The 16,636-nt window shown below is 43.5% G+C and overlaps 1 protein-coding gene across 4 annotated transcripts in view; it reads right to left on the reverse strand.

Annotated features, from left to right (window-relative positions):
• The window catches only part of CLUAP1 (clusterin associated protein 1), a 62,753-nt gene extending 47,846 nt beyond the window's left edge, over nt 1–14,907 (reverse strand). For 2 of the 4 annotated variants that reach the window (XM_059484347.1, XM_059484346.1), the window contains exons 1-5: nt 14,862–14,907; nt 14,291–14,402; nt 13,055–13,139; nt 7,252–7,431; nt 5,344–5,439 (exon numbers count right to left, since the gene is read on the reverse strand). In XM_059484347.1, coding sequence (XP_059340330.1) covers nt 5,344–5,439; nt 7,252–7,431; nt 13,055–13,139; nt 14,291–14,402; nt 14,862–14,883 — 495 coding nt within the window. In that variant the 5' untranslated portion in view covers nt 14,884–14,907. Of the gene's footprint in view, nt 1–5,343; nt 5,440–7,251; nt 7,432–13,054; nt 13,140–14,290; nt 14,630–14,861 lie in introns of those variants that run through there. The other 2 variants (XM_059484344.1, XM_059484345.1) reach the window with 2 other exon arrangements.
• Nucleotides 14,908–16,636: the final 1,729 nt, after the last annotated feature.

Raw genomic sequence — 16,636 nt, forward strand, 5'->3', positions numbered from 1 at the left:
GAAAAAAGGGAAGAGAAAAGAAAAAGGAAAGGAAAAAAGGGAAAAGGAAAGGGAAAAGGAAAGGAAAAAAGGAAAAAGGAAAAGAAAAAAAGGAAAAAGGAAAAAGGAAAGGGAAAAAAAAGGAAAAGCTCTTTAATCCAAAAGGTGGGAATACAGAGATCCAAGTGAAATGTCCTCGGTGGCAAGGCTGGTGCTCAGCTAACAGTGCCTCAGTTCCCCAGCTGGCTCTAAGTGCCTCAGGCTCTGTGAAGAGTTCAATTCCAGCCTTTCCCAGCTGAGCTGTAACAAGATTCTCAGTGCCTCCCATCAGTCTGGGAACAGGCTGGTGCTGTGGGCATCCATAACAATAACAGGGAACAGTGCCCAGAATTTATCCCCCACAGAGTGGCAAACACTTCACGTGGCTGTTAAAAGCTTTAACCCACCAAATTCAGCAATTCCAATATTTACAGGAGTGGATACAGGGAATAAACACTTTGTTCAAGGGCACAGATGGGAAAAGTGCCAAGAGGAGCATTAGAACATAAACCCACTGCATCGTTCATCTTCAGCACAAGCTAAAAGCCTTAAAAGAAAATATTTTCATTTTTGTTCAGTTTTACAGGGCTTCCAGCTAATTAAGAGGTAAATAAAATGAAAACAAGCCAGAGAAGGTCAGAAATCTTTCTGCCTGCCAGCAGCACAGTAGCAGCTTTCTTTTGGAATATTTTTTGCTCCATTATCTTCCCATGTCCAATAATTCAGCAAGTGTGAGCAGGGCAGCTCCCTGACAGGCTCCTGCTAGTGTGGCCAGGACCTCTGGCAGAAGCAGAGTGGGAGGCACTCAGAGTTAAAAACAGCCAGGAATTTCCATTATAGGATAATTCAAGAGAACCCTTCCTCAGCTGGGGCCAACTGCCCTTGAAAGTCTCATTACTGCTTTATTTTGAGCTGAAGAATGATTTGCACCAGCTCATCACCCCTCCCTTCCCACAAAGGTGAATGTGGCCATTTCCCCCACCTTGCCATGTTTTTAGGGTACAGAGCACCACTGGCTTTCCCAGCACCTTTTTCCATGTGCAGAATGGCAGCTGTGTAAATCCTAGAGAAGGGAGTGCATAGGGAAGCAGTGCTGCATTTTGCCTGAGTGCTGACATTAATTCCCTTGCTACTTTTCTTGATTTGGGGTTTGACAGCCTTAATCACAGACTGGTATTTTCAACAGCTTCTTTTCTCCATTCATTTAGTACTGTGTAGGAAGATACAAAAAGAAATCCAAACAAAATCTCTCATCCCCGTCTCAAATCCAAATCAACCCCACCTTCTCCATGCAAAATCTCACCATGCCTGGTTATTCTTGCAAAGGTAACTGTAAATATTCTGAAAATTAAAGTTACACAGCAATGAAATGCAGAGAAAGTGTCCCTGGCAGGAAAGGAAACAATAAAGATGAAGATTTATTTTACCATGCATGGAATTTGCATGAATTGGCTTTTCATTTAGGGATCTCACTGTGTGGTACCAAGCTCATTCATCAGCTCCACTAAACTCCACAAATCCCAGCTGCAATTCCTGTGCTCCAGGATTGGACCAGCAAGACTGGAAGCTGCAAATTACCTTCCAAATGTAATGCTTAAATGTATTTTTAAATAAAAATTCTGTGTCTCTACACTGCCACAGGACACCAATAACCTGCACTGTGCTCCTCCACAGCTGGGCTAGAAACAACACAGCTCCCCCAGAACTCAAAATTATATTTGGGATTTTCATCTGACAATCCAGCTTTGGGGGCTGTTTGGGATTTTTTTCTCCCATGATCTGAATTCAGCACACCCTGTAGGTTTTGTTGCTCTGTTGTTAATGAAAGATTCTTTTTTAGCATTACAGATGACTTTGGGAAGCAGTTTGAATATATAGAACTGTATATTCAGTCAAGGAATAAGGTATTTGCAAAAGCTTCAGAAAGGCACAGAACCACATTTCCAAGAAATCAGACCTCAACTCTTCCCCAAAAATATGTACATACATTTACAGCACTCTCTACCTCCAATAAATCTAACAGAACCATTCCCCGAAATTCTTCTCTAGCTGAAATTTGTTTTCATTCAGAAAGTAATTTATTGAAAAAAGTGTTTCATGACTAGGAGCAATGTGAAATTTATCGAATGCATGAATTTCTTCTACACAGTTTCTATCCAAATTATGTACAAAAAGACTCCAACAAAGAAGGTAAAGGTTGTGGAGCAAATTAGAGTCAACATTTCCAAAGGAAATAATGAGTTTTACTTCACTTTTCCCCAAAAGCTGCTCAGACTGTGAAAACAGATCAAGTCAACCCATTAGTACCAAATGCTGGCATTTCTTTTATAGTTCCTGGAAAATGAAAATCTTCACTTAGGATAGAAATAAGATTCATCATCAGCCTGTTGAGGCTTAGGTAGGAAGAGCTTTTATTTAAATATTTGGAAATGAATGGATTGGAAAAAGAAAAAGAGGTTCAGGGAACATAAAACTCCCATGTTTTCAAATTCCTTTAAACACTATGACAGCTGTTGATAGATTCTGGCACATGCAACAGGTTTCAGGAGATAAAATGGAATAAAAAACTAAACCACTGCTCCCCTGCCCTCCAACAGCACAAACCCTCTGGAAGTGCTAATTAGTGTGAGCATTAATTAGCCAGGCACTGCCAGAAGAAAATAACCAATGGAAATTGGTTATTATTGGCTATTATACATTAAAAAACAATAAAAGTAATATTTATTTTAATGGCAACTAATTTGGTGTCTACCAGCAAAGCTCTACTCCCCACCCAAAGCCAGAAGGAGCTTCAATTCTTCCCCACCTGGAATGGGGTGGGAAGGGCAGGCAGAGGATGCCATTGCTGAGCTCTCCTGATCCTCCTCATGAATGATCCAAGGAGGATGAGGAAGATGAGGAAGGGCAATTCCTGACTGCCCTCAGCACTGACAAGAAGCCCAGACCCAACAGTGATGGAAAAACCCAGCAGTGTTTGGCTCCAAGCCTCTCCTGGCATGGGCAAATTTCATACTTTAACTGAAAGGCAGATTTGGGGGATGATAATTAAAAATTACAAATTCCACTGCCAAACTGGTTCCTGCAGCCTCCTGACTTTTAATCTGAAACCTGTTTGCTTTGCTACACACTCGAGTTTGTTGCATGTACTAAACTTGGCATTTAACACATCAGCCAAAAATGGGTCCTTTAGGTTAACAAATCACTGAAATCCTTGGAACCAGCCCCAAATCATAAGGAACAGAGCCCAAAAGCATCTTCTGCAGCTCTCTGGAGGCTCTCCCTGTGCTGTCACTGTCACCTGCTGCCTTTAGGCCAAGCACTCAGAGCTAATGGCCCAGAAGGTCATTTCCTAAAGATAACAAGTTCCATCTACCAAATCCTTTCTGCAAAACACAGCCTGTGCACCAGGGCAGGATCAGCTGGCCCCAGCTTGTGTGCTCAGCCACAAGGAACACGAGCTCCCTGCTCTCTCTAGGAAATCCAATCCCTTCAGAAATTAAGGCACCTCTGAGCAGGCTCCCACTCCAGAGCTGTTCATGGCCCCACTGACAAGTGCCTGCACTGAAGCACTTTCTCATCTCCTCATTTTTCAGCTCTTGCTTTCAGCACACTCCACTTGTGCCTGGCCCTTTTCCAGGGCCCAGTTCTAAACTCAGTGTCCTCAAAGCTTTGATTTCAAGTGACTAAACAACACCCAAAACTTCAAACCAATGCTTGAGAATTGGGGTCTCTAGCTGGGGTCAGAGTGACCCCAAAAAACATTAAAGTCTCTTTTCCAGGCCCAGTGCTCAAAGAAGGAGTCAGAGCTCTTAATTTCTTGGCCTCAAGGTTGTTTATTGTTTTTTATCTATAAAATTCTTTCTCCTGTCCAGCTGAGGTCCATCCAGCAAAACAGACAGAGACACTCTGCCTGCCCCCTGTTATGTCTTTATACTAAAAACTATGTATAAAATATTTACAATTACTTTCCAATAGCTCTCACCTATGTTAGACAGTGAGCTTCTACTCTAAACCAATCTAAAAGTGCCAACATCACAGCAGAAGATGGAGGCCAAGAAGAAGGAGAAAGGCTGGACATGCCCAGTTCCCTCCATCTTGCCCCCCTGAATCCCCATTCTAAAAACCCCAAAATCTACTTTTTCACCTTGTGATAAATTCACTATCATTATATTTAATTTGTCATGGCTTGCAGATCTTCATCTAAGGTTGGTAACTTGCTCCATGGGTCATAATCAAAACCACAGGGGCATTTTGGGCTCTGTGCCAGGGTCTCTGAGCCCCCTGGCAGGGGTCTGGGCTGCTCAGGACAGCCAGAGGGATGTCCTGGGTCCTGACACTTGAGTACTTTTAAAAATGCCTAAACTGATCTGTAATTGACTTTTAGCAGAGTTACAGGGATGCTGTACTCAGAGTACAAGGGTCCAATGCTGCACCAAAGCAAATATTAACACATCACACAGCAGCTGTGTGAAAATTCCTTCAAAGCCAAGAAATCAGGCAGAGTGCAAGAGGAGAAGTAACTGGTTAACAGTTCTGTGACAGTGCTGCATGTTGAGTTGAACTGGATTATCACTTCTCCCTCTCTTTTGAAGTATGAACACCCTGCACAGCACAGAGATGCATGGATCCAGCAGGAAAGGCAGTGCTCCATGGAGGAACTGCCCAGGCTTTGAAACACCTGTACTCCATCACACAAGGGTCTGGGAGCATTAGTTGTGGAGGATCAGAGTTTACAGCTCTGAAGGGTGCACTCCCTCCAGCTCAGACATCTGAACACTTCCAACACCATGCAGGGTCTCCCTCCTTTCAAGTCCCTCTTCAGAAAATGAAGAACCTCCAGCACTGCAGATAAAGGCACTGAAGAAAATAATTGCAAGACTTCCTGGCAGTGTGCACTGACTTCACACAGCAGCTTTTGATTTTGCTTCTTCTCCAGCTAAGCTGAAGAACATGAACCCTGCAGGCTGTGATGCCTCCAGCTCCTGCCACAGAAATAATGAGCCTTGCCCTTGCAAAACTAACAGCACTCATAATTTATCTGTTAGAATATCCGTCCCCAGCACCACAGCCTGTACATGTATTTCCAAACAGGGAGTATTTCAGTTTTCTGCTGAAGAGAAAATGCCAGACTGCTCTCTCAGGCTGCCTGCAGTGCAGCCATGAACTGGAGTAGGAAGGAAATGCAAACTGTCAAGCCCATTCCTTCAAACTCTTGGAATATTCATGTCAGATGCAGACATTAATAAGAACTGAGACTTTTCCCCCTTTTTCCTTTGAGGTACCCAGTGAACACAAGTTTTTCCACACTCTCCAGTGTGTACTTACCCTCAGCTCCACCTCTTTGCCAAGTAAGTCATACAGGACTGCTCCTTTGGAGGTGATTTCAGAAGCAAGCTGTCTGGCTGCCTTCAAATCAGCAATCTGGGAACACAGCAACAGCACTGAATAGCAGGAGAATCCCCAACATCACAAAGAATATCCATGGTATTTCTCATTCTGATATCAAAATTGCACTGGAGGTCTAAACTCTGCCAGAGGTTGTGCACCAGAATCAGCGTGGACAGAGTCTCCCTTGGCTTGAAACAGTCCAGGTGAGGCTCTGTCAGGTACAGGTTTCTGAGGGGAACCCCAAATACTTCAGGCCAAGGGAAAAAACCCCACAAATCTCCTCAGAACTGTGGCTCAGCCAGCTGTTGGTTCATGTGCTGCCCAGGACAAAGGGAAATATCTCCCTTTTCATGAGCAGAAGTAAAAACTTCATATACCAAAAGGAATGGGACCAGCCTGCAATGGATGTAATGAACTTTTGAGCATCTCCCAAGTGGCTTTTTGTTATTTTTTCAGAGAGACACATCAAGACTTACAGAATCACTTCTGGGTCTGCCATTTTCTCAAGAATCACAGGAAGAGAGAATCATACAATGGTTTGTGTGGGAACAGACCCTAAAGCCCATCCAGTCCCACTCCTGCAATGGGCAGGGACATCTTCCCCAGAAGTGGTAACAGAAAATCCTCTTATTTAGCAAAGCGTTGGGTTTGTTTTGGGTTTCGTTTTTTGGGGTTTTGTTTTGGTTTGGTTTTTTGTTTTGTTTTGGGGTTTTCTGTAATTTTTTGGGGGTTTTTTTATATTTAGAGAAGGCGCTTTTAAAATATCAAGAGATGGCTTTTATTTTAAGGGCTTGAACAGCTTTGATGTCTGTTAGGGTCACAGGAAGATTTATCCTTCTTTCAATGCAAATGGGCTAAAAATCAACTTTCAGTCAGTGTTTTGCAAGCTCCTCCTGTTGCAAAAGTTTAGTAGGTAGAAAATAATCTTTATTCCAGCCTACTCCAATATTTCTATGGTGTCAACAGGATTTCAATACAAAGAGAACCAGTTTTGTGCCACTGTTCCCTTGTGTCCTTGTTTGCCAAGCAGTATGTATTCTGTTTACCATCTGTTAGAGATATGGCAGTTGTCTTCTGTTAATTGGGCAGTTTTCCTTATCTCTTCCACAACCACTCCTCCCTCAGAGGAGACACCTGCTGATAACAGCTATTGAATGTCACTGCATGGCTGATAAGAACTGCAGCATCCCATTGGGAGATGTGAGCCCAGAGGGAGGAGCCAAGCATTGCTACCTGGATATAATCTGGAGATCTTGGGACACTAGCACAGCATTTCCACTGCATTCCCAGAGGAACAGCAGCTGCCTCCTCTTCCACTGGATCTTCAGAGGAAGACTCTACCCTTCTACAGGATCCCTGCTCCAGCTGAACCACCCCAGACACTGCAGGAGGGCTGAGCCACAATTCCAATGGGACTGCTGCCAACACCCTGACCCACAGGGTGCCAGGTTGGGTTCCGACTCTGTCAGTTTTGTTTTGATTTACTGCACTGTTTATTTTATTTTTTTTATCTTCCTCCCTAATAAAAAACCTGTTATTTCCTGCTCCCATATCTTTGCCTGAAAGCCCCCCTTAATTTCAAATTTACAGCAATTGGGAGGGAGGGGGGTTACAGTTTCCAGTGCAGGGGAGGCTCCTGCCTTCTTTAGTAGACACCTGTCTTTCCAAACCAAGACACTTTGTATTAGGCTTCTTGTTGAGAATTCAGAGATTAAAACAAATCACAGAGTGACATAACCCCATCTCCTGAAAGTCTGACTTAAAACCCTTGCTAGAGCACTCCACTTAAATCCAGCAAAGAGACGAGTTTTCCCAAGTGAACACAAGAGTGGCACTTTTGCTTACTTTGGAGCCCAGATCAAACTTGAACTTGGTGCTGTCCTCCTCGGGGAGCTGAGCACACTCCCCTCCCTGTGTGTTCATGGCCCCGTAGAGCACCGAGGTGACCTTAAGCAGCTCCTTCACAGCGTGGCCATCAGCCTGGTACAGCTTCTTGGTGTTCAGCTTGATGTGAGCCTTGGTAGCCTGGGCAAGAAACAAATAATTCAGCAGTCACAAAGAACAAAATCCTCAGTTATCTGCGCTCAAAGCTGTTTTTGGGGGCACCAATTATTCTGCTGTACAGAATAATTCCCATCGGCCTGGTACAGCTTCTTGGAGTTCAGCTTGATGTGAGCCTTGGTAGCCTGGGCAAGAAAGAAACAATTTAGCAGTCACAAAGAACAAAATATGTGGGAATCCATAAAATCAGAGGGGTTTGGGGAAGCTGCAAAAGGCAGGCCTCAGAGACAGCAGAACTGGCCATGCAATTGGAGCTAAGCAGCAGCCATGAGATTGGTCAGCAGAAAAATTATGTAAAAACTAGAAAAGTAAAGACAAATAGAACAATGGTCTGTGTATTAATGCTTGTCTAGAATAACTCCCTAAACTACAGAAAAGTGTATCTAGTGAGATGTTAGGAAGTTTTAAGCTTAATAATGGAGCTCTGTGTGTTGTGTTTTAAGGCTCACAAGCAGGTATTGTATCCAAAATAAGCAAGCAGTGTTTAACCAAAGGTACCTGTGCTTATAGTGGTTGGATAGAACTACTGTCAATGTGCTTTTGCTTTGTGTGATTGGCCAAAACACTTTTTAAGTGAGTTGTAACATTGAGTTCTTGGTCTGCTGCCTGGGATGTGAGCTGCTGGCATCTTCCCACTGTCATAGCCATGGAATGAGAGTGATGGTGGAAAATCAAACAGCTCAAGGCACGTTCCAGCAGTCCTGTCCTGTTTGTGATTTGTACAGAGCCCCCAGCCAGTGATAAAAATCCTCAGTTATCTGCACTCAAAGCTCTTTTTGGGGGCACCAATTATTCTGCTGTACAGAGTAACTCCTCCTGTTTGGACCCCTCATCATAATACTGGTATTTCTAGAAGAAATTTTTCTGAAAGCTGTGCTCCTTCTGCATGTCAGATCATTTGCAGAAAAACCCTCAAACTATCATCATTTCTTCCCTGAATAAAGATCAGCAAAACCCCTATGCATCATTTAAATTCAAATTAAGTTTAAGTGGAAAGTAAGTGCTGCCCAGGTCTTGTGATGATGCTGCAGAGAGGTAAATTTCACCCTGAATGAGTTGCAAGAATGAGATCAGTTATCCTAATTTAACTGTCTTCTCTTCCAGCAGCACCTTCCAAATGTTTTATTGCTTCTCTCAATTTTTTCCCTGCTATGATATTAGTGATTTTATTTCCTTGCCTTCCTTCTCTGAAAGCTACAGACAGAACAATAAGGAAAAAATACAAAAAATTCTAACATTATCTTTTTGTGCTTCAAAATAATAAAGGGGGAAAATTACTATCTGTCACAGAAAGGACACAAATGTTGTTCTTGAAATTCCTGGTAAGTTTATATTATAAATGAATAGCCTCAAGGAGCCAACCACAAATTTCAGATTAAACTTTGAGGGAGTCTTTGTGGTGGCATAACTAAACAAGAAAGCAAAAAAAAAAAATTGATCACCATCTATGGATCCAAAAATGAAGCTTAAAAATGACACACGAAGCACAAAAGTGACTTAACATCTGCTTTTCAGTGTATTTTTAAGATGAAACTTCTGCTGAAATGCTTCTCCTTTGGGAATGCTGCAGCAGATAGAGCTTATCCATGAGTCACTGGTTGTATTACACAGCTTTGGTTTCTCAGTGCTCCTGGAAGGAATTCACATTTCCTCAGGCTCTGACAGAGCAGGATCTTCAAACTGGGGGAAGAGACTCAGACAATATTTGGTACAATACCATTATAAGCTCTGCATTGAGCTTCACTGAATAATGGACTGAAGGAAAAAATCCTGTGAAACTAAAGAGAGGAAGCACCACACTTCAAACCATGGATTTGGCTCCAGCTTTGCCAAAGAAACAAAGCAAATGGATGCTGGCTTTAAAATCAGATTTTAATTCCCAATAAATATTTTCCTCTTGCCTCTCTCATCTCAAAATCTCAACCCAGCAGAGGAAAATGACTCTTTGTGCCTGTGTGCAGAGACAGTGCCCAGGGAATGGCTGGAGCTGTGTTAGGAGAGGGTCAGGCTGGATCTCAGGAAAAGCTCCTTCCCCAGAGGGTGGTGGGGCATTGCCCGGGCTCCCCAGGGAATGGGCACAGCCCCAAGGCTGCCAGAGCTCAAGGTTCCAACTCAGGATTTTCTGTGGCTCCTGAAAATTGAAGCCCAAACTTCCAGAGCAGGCTCCTGGTGTTGTGCACCTGAGCCAGGGGAATAAGAGACTCACAGTACAAAAAATCCCAAATTGCTTTTGAAATGCTGCTCTCAGAATGACCTCAAATGAGCCAAGACAAAGTGAAAAGCCAGGTATGTTCATCTCCATTCCCTTGCAACTAAAAGCAATCTAAAAAAATAATTGCAGAAACAGCAAGTATTCCATTACAGGAGAAGTGGTCATTAAATTGACAGACTCTGTTAAACATCCCCTATCCAAAGGGGACTGATGCACTAAATTATAAAAGATGTTGTTAGAGACAGAAGTTCTAATTTCAGCTTCATTCACCCTCAAGAGAGTAAAATCAATGTCTAGTAAGAGGAAAAAAAATGCTTTTCATTCAAAGGCTACTTAAAAAGAGAAAAAATACACAGACAAGTATATATATTTTTCAGACTGGCACAATGGCACTGTGGAGTTAAGAAGACAATTTCATATTTGGCAAGTCACCTCCTTCACTTCATCTTTGAGTTGCCTATTTGATTTGCTGTTTTATTATATAACAGTTTTAGTTTTACAGAACTATTAAAAACCACAGCTGTTTATTCTGAAGATTAGACGGTTAAAATGCAACAAAAAATATAAATATTCAGTAAGAATAGCAGCCACAGCCAGAAAATTTGCTTAACTTCACAATCTGCTTAATTAATATCATAAAGCCAAATTTTCTGTGATATCTGACTCTTGCAAAAGGTTTTATGCCCTTGGGTTGCTGAGTTTGTTTTCATGAATGAATTTCTATGAGATGAACTCATTGAAGGCTTTTTGTTGCACTCTACCTCAAATTTGGATCCAAGTGGGCTTAGGCAGATCCAGGTATTGAGCCCCACTGATCAGGGCAGCTCTAGGGGGGGAAGTGATTAAAAACCCACCTAAGGCAACCTTGCAGGCACTTCAGAACTTTGGGGTCTGGGAACTTTTGGTAAGCTCTCAAACTGCCAGGAGCACAGAGCAGCAGTTAATTTGTGTGGAAAATTAACACCTCCTCACTCCTTGTTCAGTAAAGCAGAGCAGAGCTGCAGCTACATTCCCTGTGATGGATCTGTCCTGCCATTCTCTTCTGAGACAATTCTGTCTCCACCACATCTCCCATCTGCCCACGGATGCATAAAGCCATTAACTCCTGGGGAAGATAATTGTGGATTGCATGGCCAGTGAATTATTAAGGAAATGTCTACAAGCTTCTCTCATCCTGAAAATGCTGAAAACCTACAATAATCCCCACACTAACCTGTAATATTAACAGAGACTAAGTACAGGATGACTAATTTCCATTCATTTCATTTTCTGAATCATATTATGTAATTCTCCAACACCCCTGGGATTTCTGACATGAAATCAGCTATTGAAAAGCATCACATTATTTCTGCTTCCAGACTTGTGCTTGCAGGGGGAAACCCTCCCAAACAAAACAGACCTGCTCACTCCATCTCAAGATGCTCCAAGGCTCAAAAGTACATTCTAATATGTACAGGAATGTACCCTGCTCTGAACATGGAAAAATTAAGAGAATTGATGGTGCACACTATTCACAAATGACAAGGGAAATGTTGTTAAAATGACATTTTAATATGTTTAAGATTTTTTTTAAAGTACTGTAATTCATCTTTGGTATTAGCATAAAAACTTCCATTGCTTCCAGACCCAGCTGCAGCCCCAGAAAGTTCTTGTCATGTAATGAAGAGTGTTAATCTAAGTGTGTGATAACACCAAAGGCTCCCACTGCTTCCAAATAACATTAATTTTCTGAAGGACGATGTTATTTTATTCCATAAGACTAAAAAATTTGATGGCCCAATCCAAATATGCTCATGCATAAAAAAATTGATCTGAGAAAAAAACCACATGCCTTGATCTGTGGGAAATCTCATACAACCAATATATGATTCTGTATCATCATGAAAACACCACAAGTTTTGATAATTCAAGCACAGAAGAGGCATCCAACGTTAGCAATACCCAAGGTGGGATCTCTTCTAAAACAATTTAAATGGTTTAAAAACAATTCCCATCTACAGCTGTGTCTTCCACTGTTACCTTTTATAAATAAGGAGAGATAAGGAAGAATATTGGTTTAGATCCCAATATTGTGTTTACATCCCAATATCATATTTAGATCCCAGTGAATACTGGAATGAATACTGGTTTAGATCCCAATATTGTATTTAGAACCCAGTGAATATTGGAATGAATACTGGTTTCTATCCCAATTTAGATCCCAATATTGTGTTTAGATCCCAATATTGTATTGAGATCCTAGTGAATATTGGAATGAACATTGGTTTAGATCCCAATTTAGATCCCAATATTATATTTAGATCTCAATATCATATTTAGATCCCAGTGAATACTGGAATGAATATTGGTTTAGATACCAATTTAGATCCCAATATTGTATTGAGATCCTAGTGAATATTGGAATGAAAATTGGTTTAGATCCCAATTTAGATCCCAGTATCATATTTAGATCCCAGTGAATATTGGAATGAATATTGGTTTAGATACCAATTTAGATCCCAATATTGTATTTAGATCCCAATATTTTATTTAGATCCCAGTGAATACTGGAATGAATATTGGTTTAGATCCCAATTAGATCCTAATAGTGTATTTAGATCCCAGTGAATATTGGAATGAACATTGGTTTAGATCCCAATATTGTATTTAGATCCCAATATTTTATTTAGATCCCAGTGAATATGGGAATGAACATTGGTTTAGATCCCAATTTAGATCCCAATACTGTATTTAGATCTCAATATCATATTTAGATCTCAGTGAATATTGGAATGAATATTGGTTTAGATACCAATTTAGATCCCAATATTGTATTTAGATCTCAATATCATATTTAGATCTCAGTGAATATTGGAATGAATATTGGTTTAGATCCCAATTTAGATCCCAATATTGTATTTAGATCCCCGCGAATACTGGAATGAATACTGGTTTAGATCCCAATATTGTATTTACATCCCAATATCATATTTAGATCCCAGCTCTGCAGAGAGAACTACAGAATGTCAGTAACAGCATGCCCTGGCCTCTTACAATTTCTAGCATCACAAGACACAGGATCACAGACTCACGGAATGGTTTGGGTTGGAAGGGACCTCAAAACTCATCCAGTGCCACCCCTGCCATGGGCAGGGACAGCTGCCACCATCCCAGGCTGCTCCAAGCCCTGCCCAGCCTGGCCTTGGACACTTGCAGGGATAAAGCAGCAGCAGAATGCAACACCAACTCAGCCACCCTTGCAGGGAAGCTCTGTGGGGTTAAGAGAAAGCTCTAAAGCTGCCATGGAAGCAGGATTTCAGATTTTCAGGATTTCAGATTTTCAGGGTTTCAGATTTTCAGGGTTTCAGCCCAAGCACAGCTCCTGGGCAGACTCACCATGAACTGAGCCACGGCCTTAATGAAGAAAACTCTGTCCTGCTCTGTGTCCACGTCCCCAGGAATGTCACTCTGAGGTTCATACCTGTGCAAACAACAGCTGGAGATCAGAACAAGCTTCTGGCGACATCTGTGAGGCAAAAATCAAACTCCAAGCAAGCACAGGCTGGAGGATAAATGTGTAAATAAATTCCTGCTGCAGACTGGGGCATCCAGAGCTGGGTGCACACAGGGGGTTTGTGCAAACTGCAGGAGCTGTAAAAGCTGACACTCTGCACCAGCTCATAGCCAGACATCATTTCAAACATCCTCCTTTCACGAGTGAAGGAAATTTATGGAAAAACAAACCAAAATCTGTGAAATGCTTATAAAAAACATCAGTGAGATGCAGAAACTGCTAGAAGTGGCCAGGCTGCAGGAACCAGGGAAGGATAAAAGGAAATTCAGTGATTTGCACCCTCAGAGTGACAGCAGCATTTGAAAGACTATTTAGGCAACTTAATCCAAGTAGTTCTGAATGGTTGTGAGTATATCCCTATTTCATTACAACTGCAAGAGCATTCAGCAAATTTCTAACAACTTAATGGATATTAATTATTAACCCAGGCCAAAAAATAGCCATCAGGAAAACTGGTCAATGTTGGTTTCAATTATAATGTTCTACCTTATAATCTTAAAAAAAAACCCTTTAATTTTACATTTAATTAGGAGATAGAAGATAATGTATAATTCAAATAACTCTTCAGGATCCAGACATATTTAACCACAGACTATCAATGGGTTAAGTGGGTGTAAAACTGCAACTGGATAGTAGATTAGAACCAAACCATTTTATTTCTTTCAAATACGTTGTGGATGCAGGACAATATCAGGCTGAACAACAAGGCAAGAATTAGCTGGGTTTTGCTGAATTTCCCACAACAGATCACCCTGTTTGGATAGGATGGACAGGATGGCTGTGGAATTTGGAGAATATGTGAGAGATAAGACTACTTTTAAATGAGTGTGCCCACAGTCAGGGTGAAACCTCTGGCAATCACTAGGTTTGCTACTCCAGACTGTGTCATCAAGCTAAAATTCTGCAAACTACCACATTTCTGTCTGGTATTTAAAGAGCAGAACTCAAAGAATTAATAAATATCCCTGAGTTCCCTCATTTCTCAGCACACCATCAGTTCCCAAGCACACTCCCCACATCTCAGCATCAGCCCAACATTTGTTGGCCTCATCACCGACCTTTTTACCAGCCACAGCAGCACCTCTGACACGAGCATGAAGTTTGGGGTGTGGAAATTCTCCATGGATATCAGCCGAGGATACCCCAGCGCCCTCATCATCTCAGTAAAATCTGAAAAATGAGGAAGAGCAGGGATTTTTTCTTTTATAGCCAATAAGGGCTTTGCCAAGATTGCCATCTCCCACAGAGCGCTGCTTAGTTACCGGGCGATATAAGCGCTGTTTAAAAAATTAAACCTCAATAATTGATACAAATCCTATCATTTCAACAGACAACACTCCCAAGTGAAAACAGGCGTTTTTAAGGAGATTCCCTGAGCTGGAACAAGGCAGACACAGCCTGTCCTGCACACACAGCATTTAATTTGTTCCCTACGGGCGGGGGAATCCCTCCCTGCAGGGCTGCGCCACCCCCGGCAGCGGGGACCCCTCCCCGCAGGGACCGGCGGGCTCAGCCCCGCATCGCCGCAGCTCCGTGTGAGGCCCAGCGGAGCAGCAGGGTCCCCCGGGAGGCCCAGGCGGGGGTGCCGCGTCCCGCCCGGCCCTGCCCCGCCGCCCCAGCCGCGCTCACTGCGGAGATCGCGGAACGACATCGCCGGGAGCCGCGGCCGCCGCCGCTCTGAGGGAACGCGCTGCGGGCGCTACGGCGGCGCGGCGGGGACAAATCCCGCGGGAAGCGAAAGGCGCTGCCATCGGACACTGAATCACGGCATGGCGCGATAAACTGAGGGCAAGAGTGTGGAATACAAAGCTGTGTTTCGTGTCAGGTACATACAGGCAATGTGTGTGTGAAAAACGCCAGTCACCTGGTTTTAAAATTTTAAAAGTTTAATAGTAATAAAATGGTTATAAAAATAGTAATACAATTAGAGTAATAATAATTCGGACAATAATTTCACAGCGCCAGCCAGACCACAGCGCTGAGTGCCATTTACAGGCTATCCTTAAACACCTCCCGCCACAGCGAATGCACCACACGCATAGGCAGTGCATTCTAATATCACATCACCCTTTCAGGGAAGAAATTCTTCTTAATGTCCAATCTAAACCTCGCCTGGTGCACTTAAGACTGTGTCTTGTCCTGTCCCTTGTTCCCGGATAGCAGAGCCAGCCCCCGCCGGCTGTACCCTCCTGGCACGGAGGTGCTGAGAGGGAGAAGGTGTCTCTGTCCCCCCTCACGTCCTCCAGACTGAGCCCCCCAGGCTCCCTCAGCCCCTCCGTGAAATAAATAGAGCAGAACATCTTTCTCCTTTTAATGCCTTTATTAGAAACCGACGGGTCGCGCTCACACCACCGCAGCTTCCAGAAGTGGCACAGAGGAGGAGGAGAAAGTGCAGCTTTGTCCACTGGTCTGTGGGCAGAGCTGGGGGTTCCATCCTCACGAGAGCACCAGGAGATTCACAGTTTTTCGGTTCGACATTCGAGGTCCTCTGTCCAGCCGACATCTTTTTAGGTTAGGGTAAGGGGTAAAAAGGGTCTTAGCGGATACTGGATTTTGTTCCTCATGTCGAGACATCACTTCGATCCCTCAGTTCCGGGGGTTTTTGCTCGGTTTGGTGAGGGGCTTCTTCATTTACATGCCAACTCCGATGTCCCCTCCTCTCCACCGTCGGGGTGCCGTCCTCCAGGAAGCAGCAGGGTGTTACTCGACAAAAAGGGGAATTCCCAACCATCAACAACAGGTAGTTAACGAAAAACTATTAACAACAGGTGATTACAACAACAAACAGTTAGAACTCTACCCTGGCAGCAAGCGGCTCAGCCTGTGAACTCTGCAACCTTTTAAAAAAATGGGCAGCTTTTCTACTCATAACAGTCGGCTCAGGACGTGCCGAGGCCGCCGGGGGCAGAGCCGGGGCCGGGCCGCGGGGAGGGGGCGGCAGGAGCGGGGCAGGGCGTGTGGGCTGTGGGAGGGCACAGCTGCTGTGCCGTGTCCCGCTGTGGGACCCTCAGTTGTGAGGGGACATTGAGGGGCTGGAGGGGAAGGGAAGGGAAGGGAATTGGGAAAGGGTGTGGAGCTCATGTCCTGTGCAGAGGGGCTGGGGGAGCTGGGGAAGGGACTCAGCCTGGAGAAAAGGAGGCTCAGAGGGGATGTCCTCACTCTCCTCAACTGCGTGACAGGACATGGAGCCGGAGGGGCCGAGCTCTGCTTCCAGGGAACGAGGGACAGCACAACAAAACAAAGTCTTAAATGTGCCAGGAGAGGTTTTGGTCATATTTAAGGAAGAATTTCTTCCCTGAAAGGGTGATATTAGAATGGGGTACTCATGTGTGTGGATGTGTGTGGTGGATTCGCTGTGGCAGGTGTTCAAGTGTTGCTCTGATTTTTTAAGATTTTCTAAGCCT

Source organism: Ammospiza nelsoni, chromosome 17 (assembly GCF_027579445.1).
Source record: "Ammospiza nelsoni isolate bAmmNel1 chromosome 17, bAmmNel1.pri, whole genome shotgun sequence".
NCBI lineage: Eukaryota > Metazoa > Chordata > Aves > Passeriformes > Passerellidae > Ammospiza > Ammospiza nelsoni.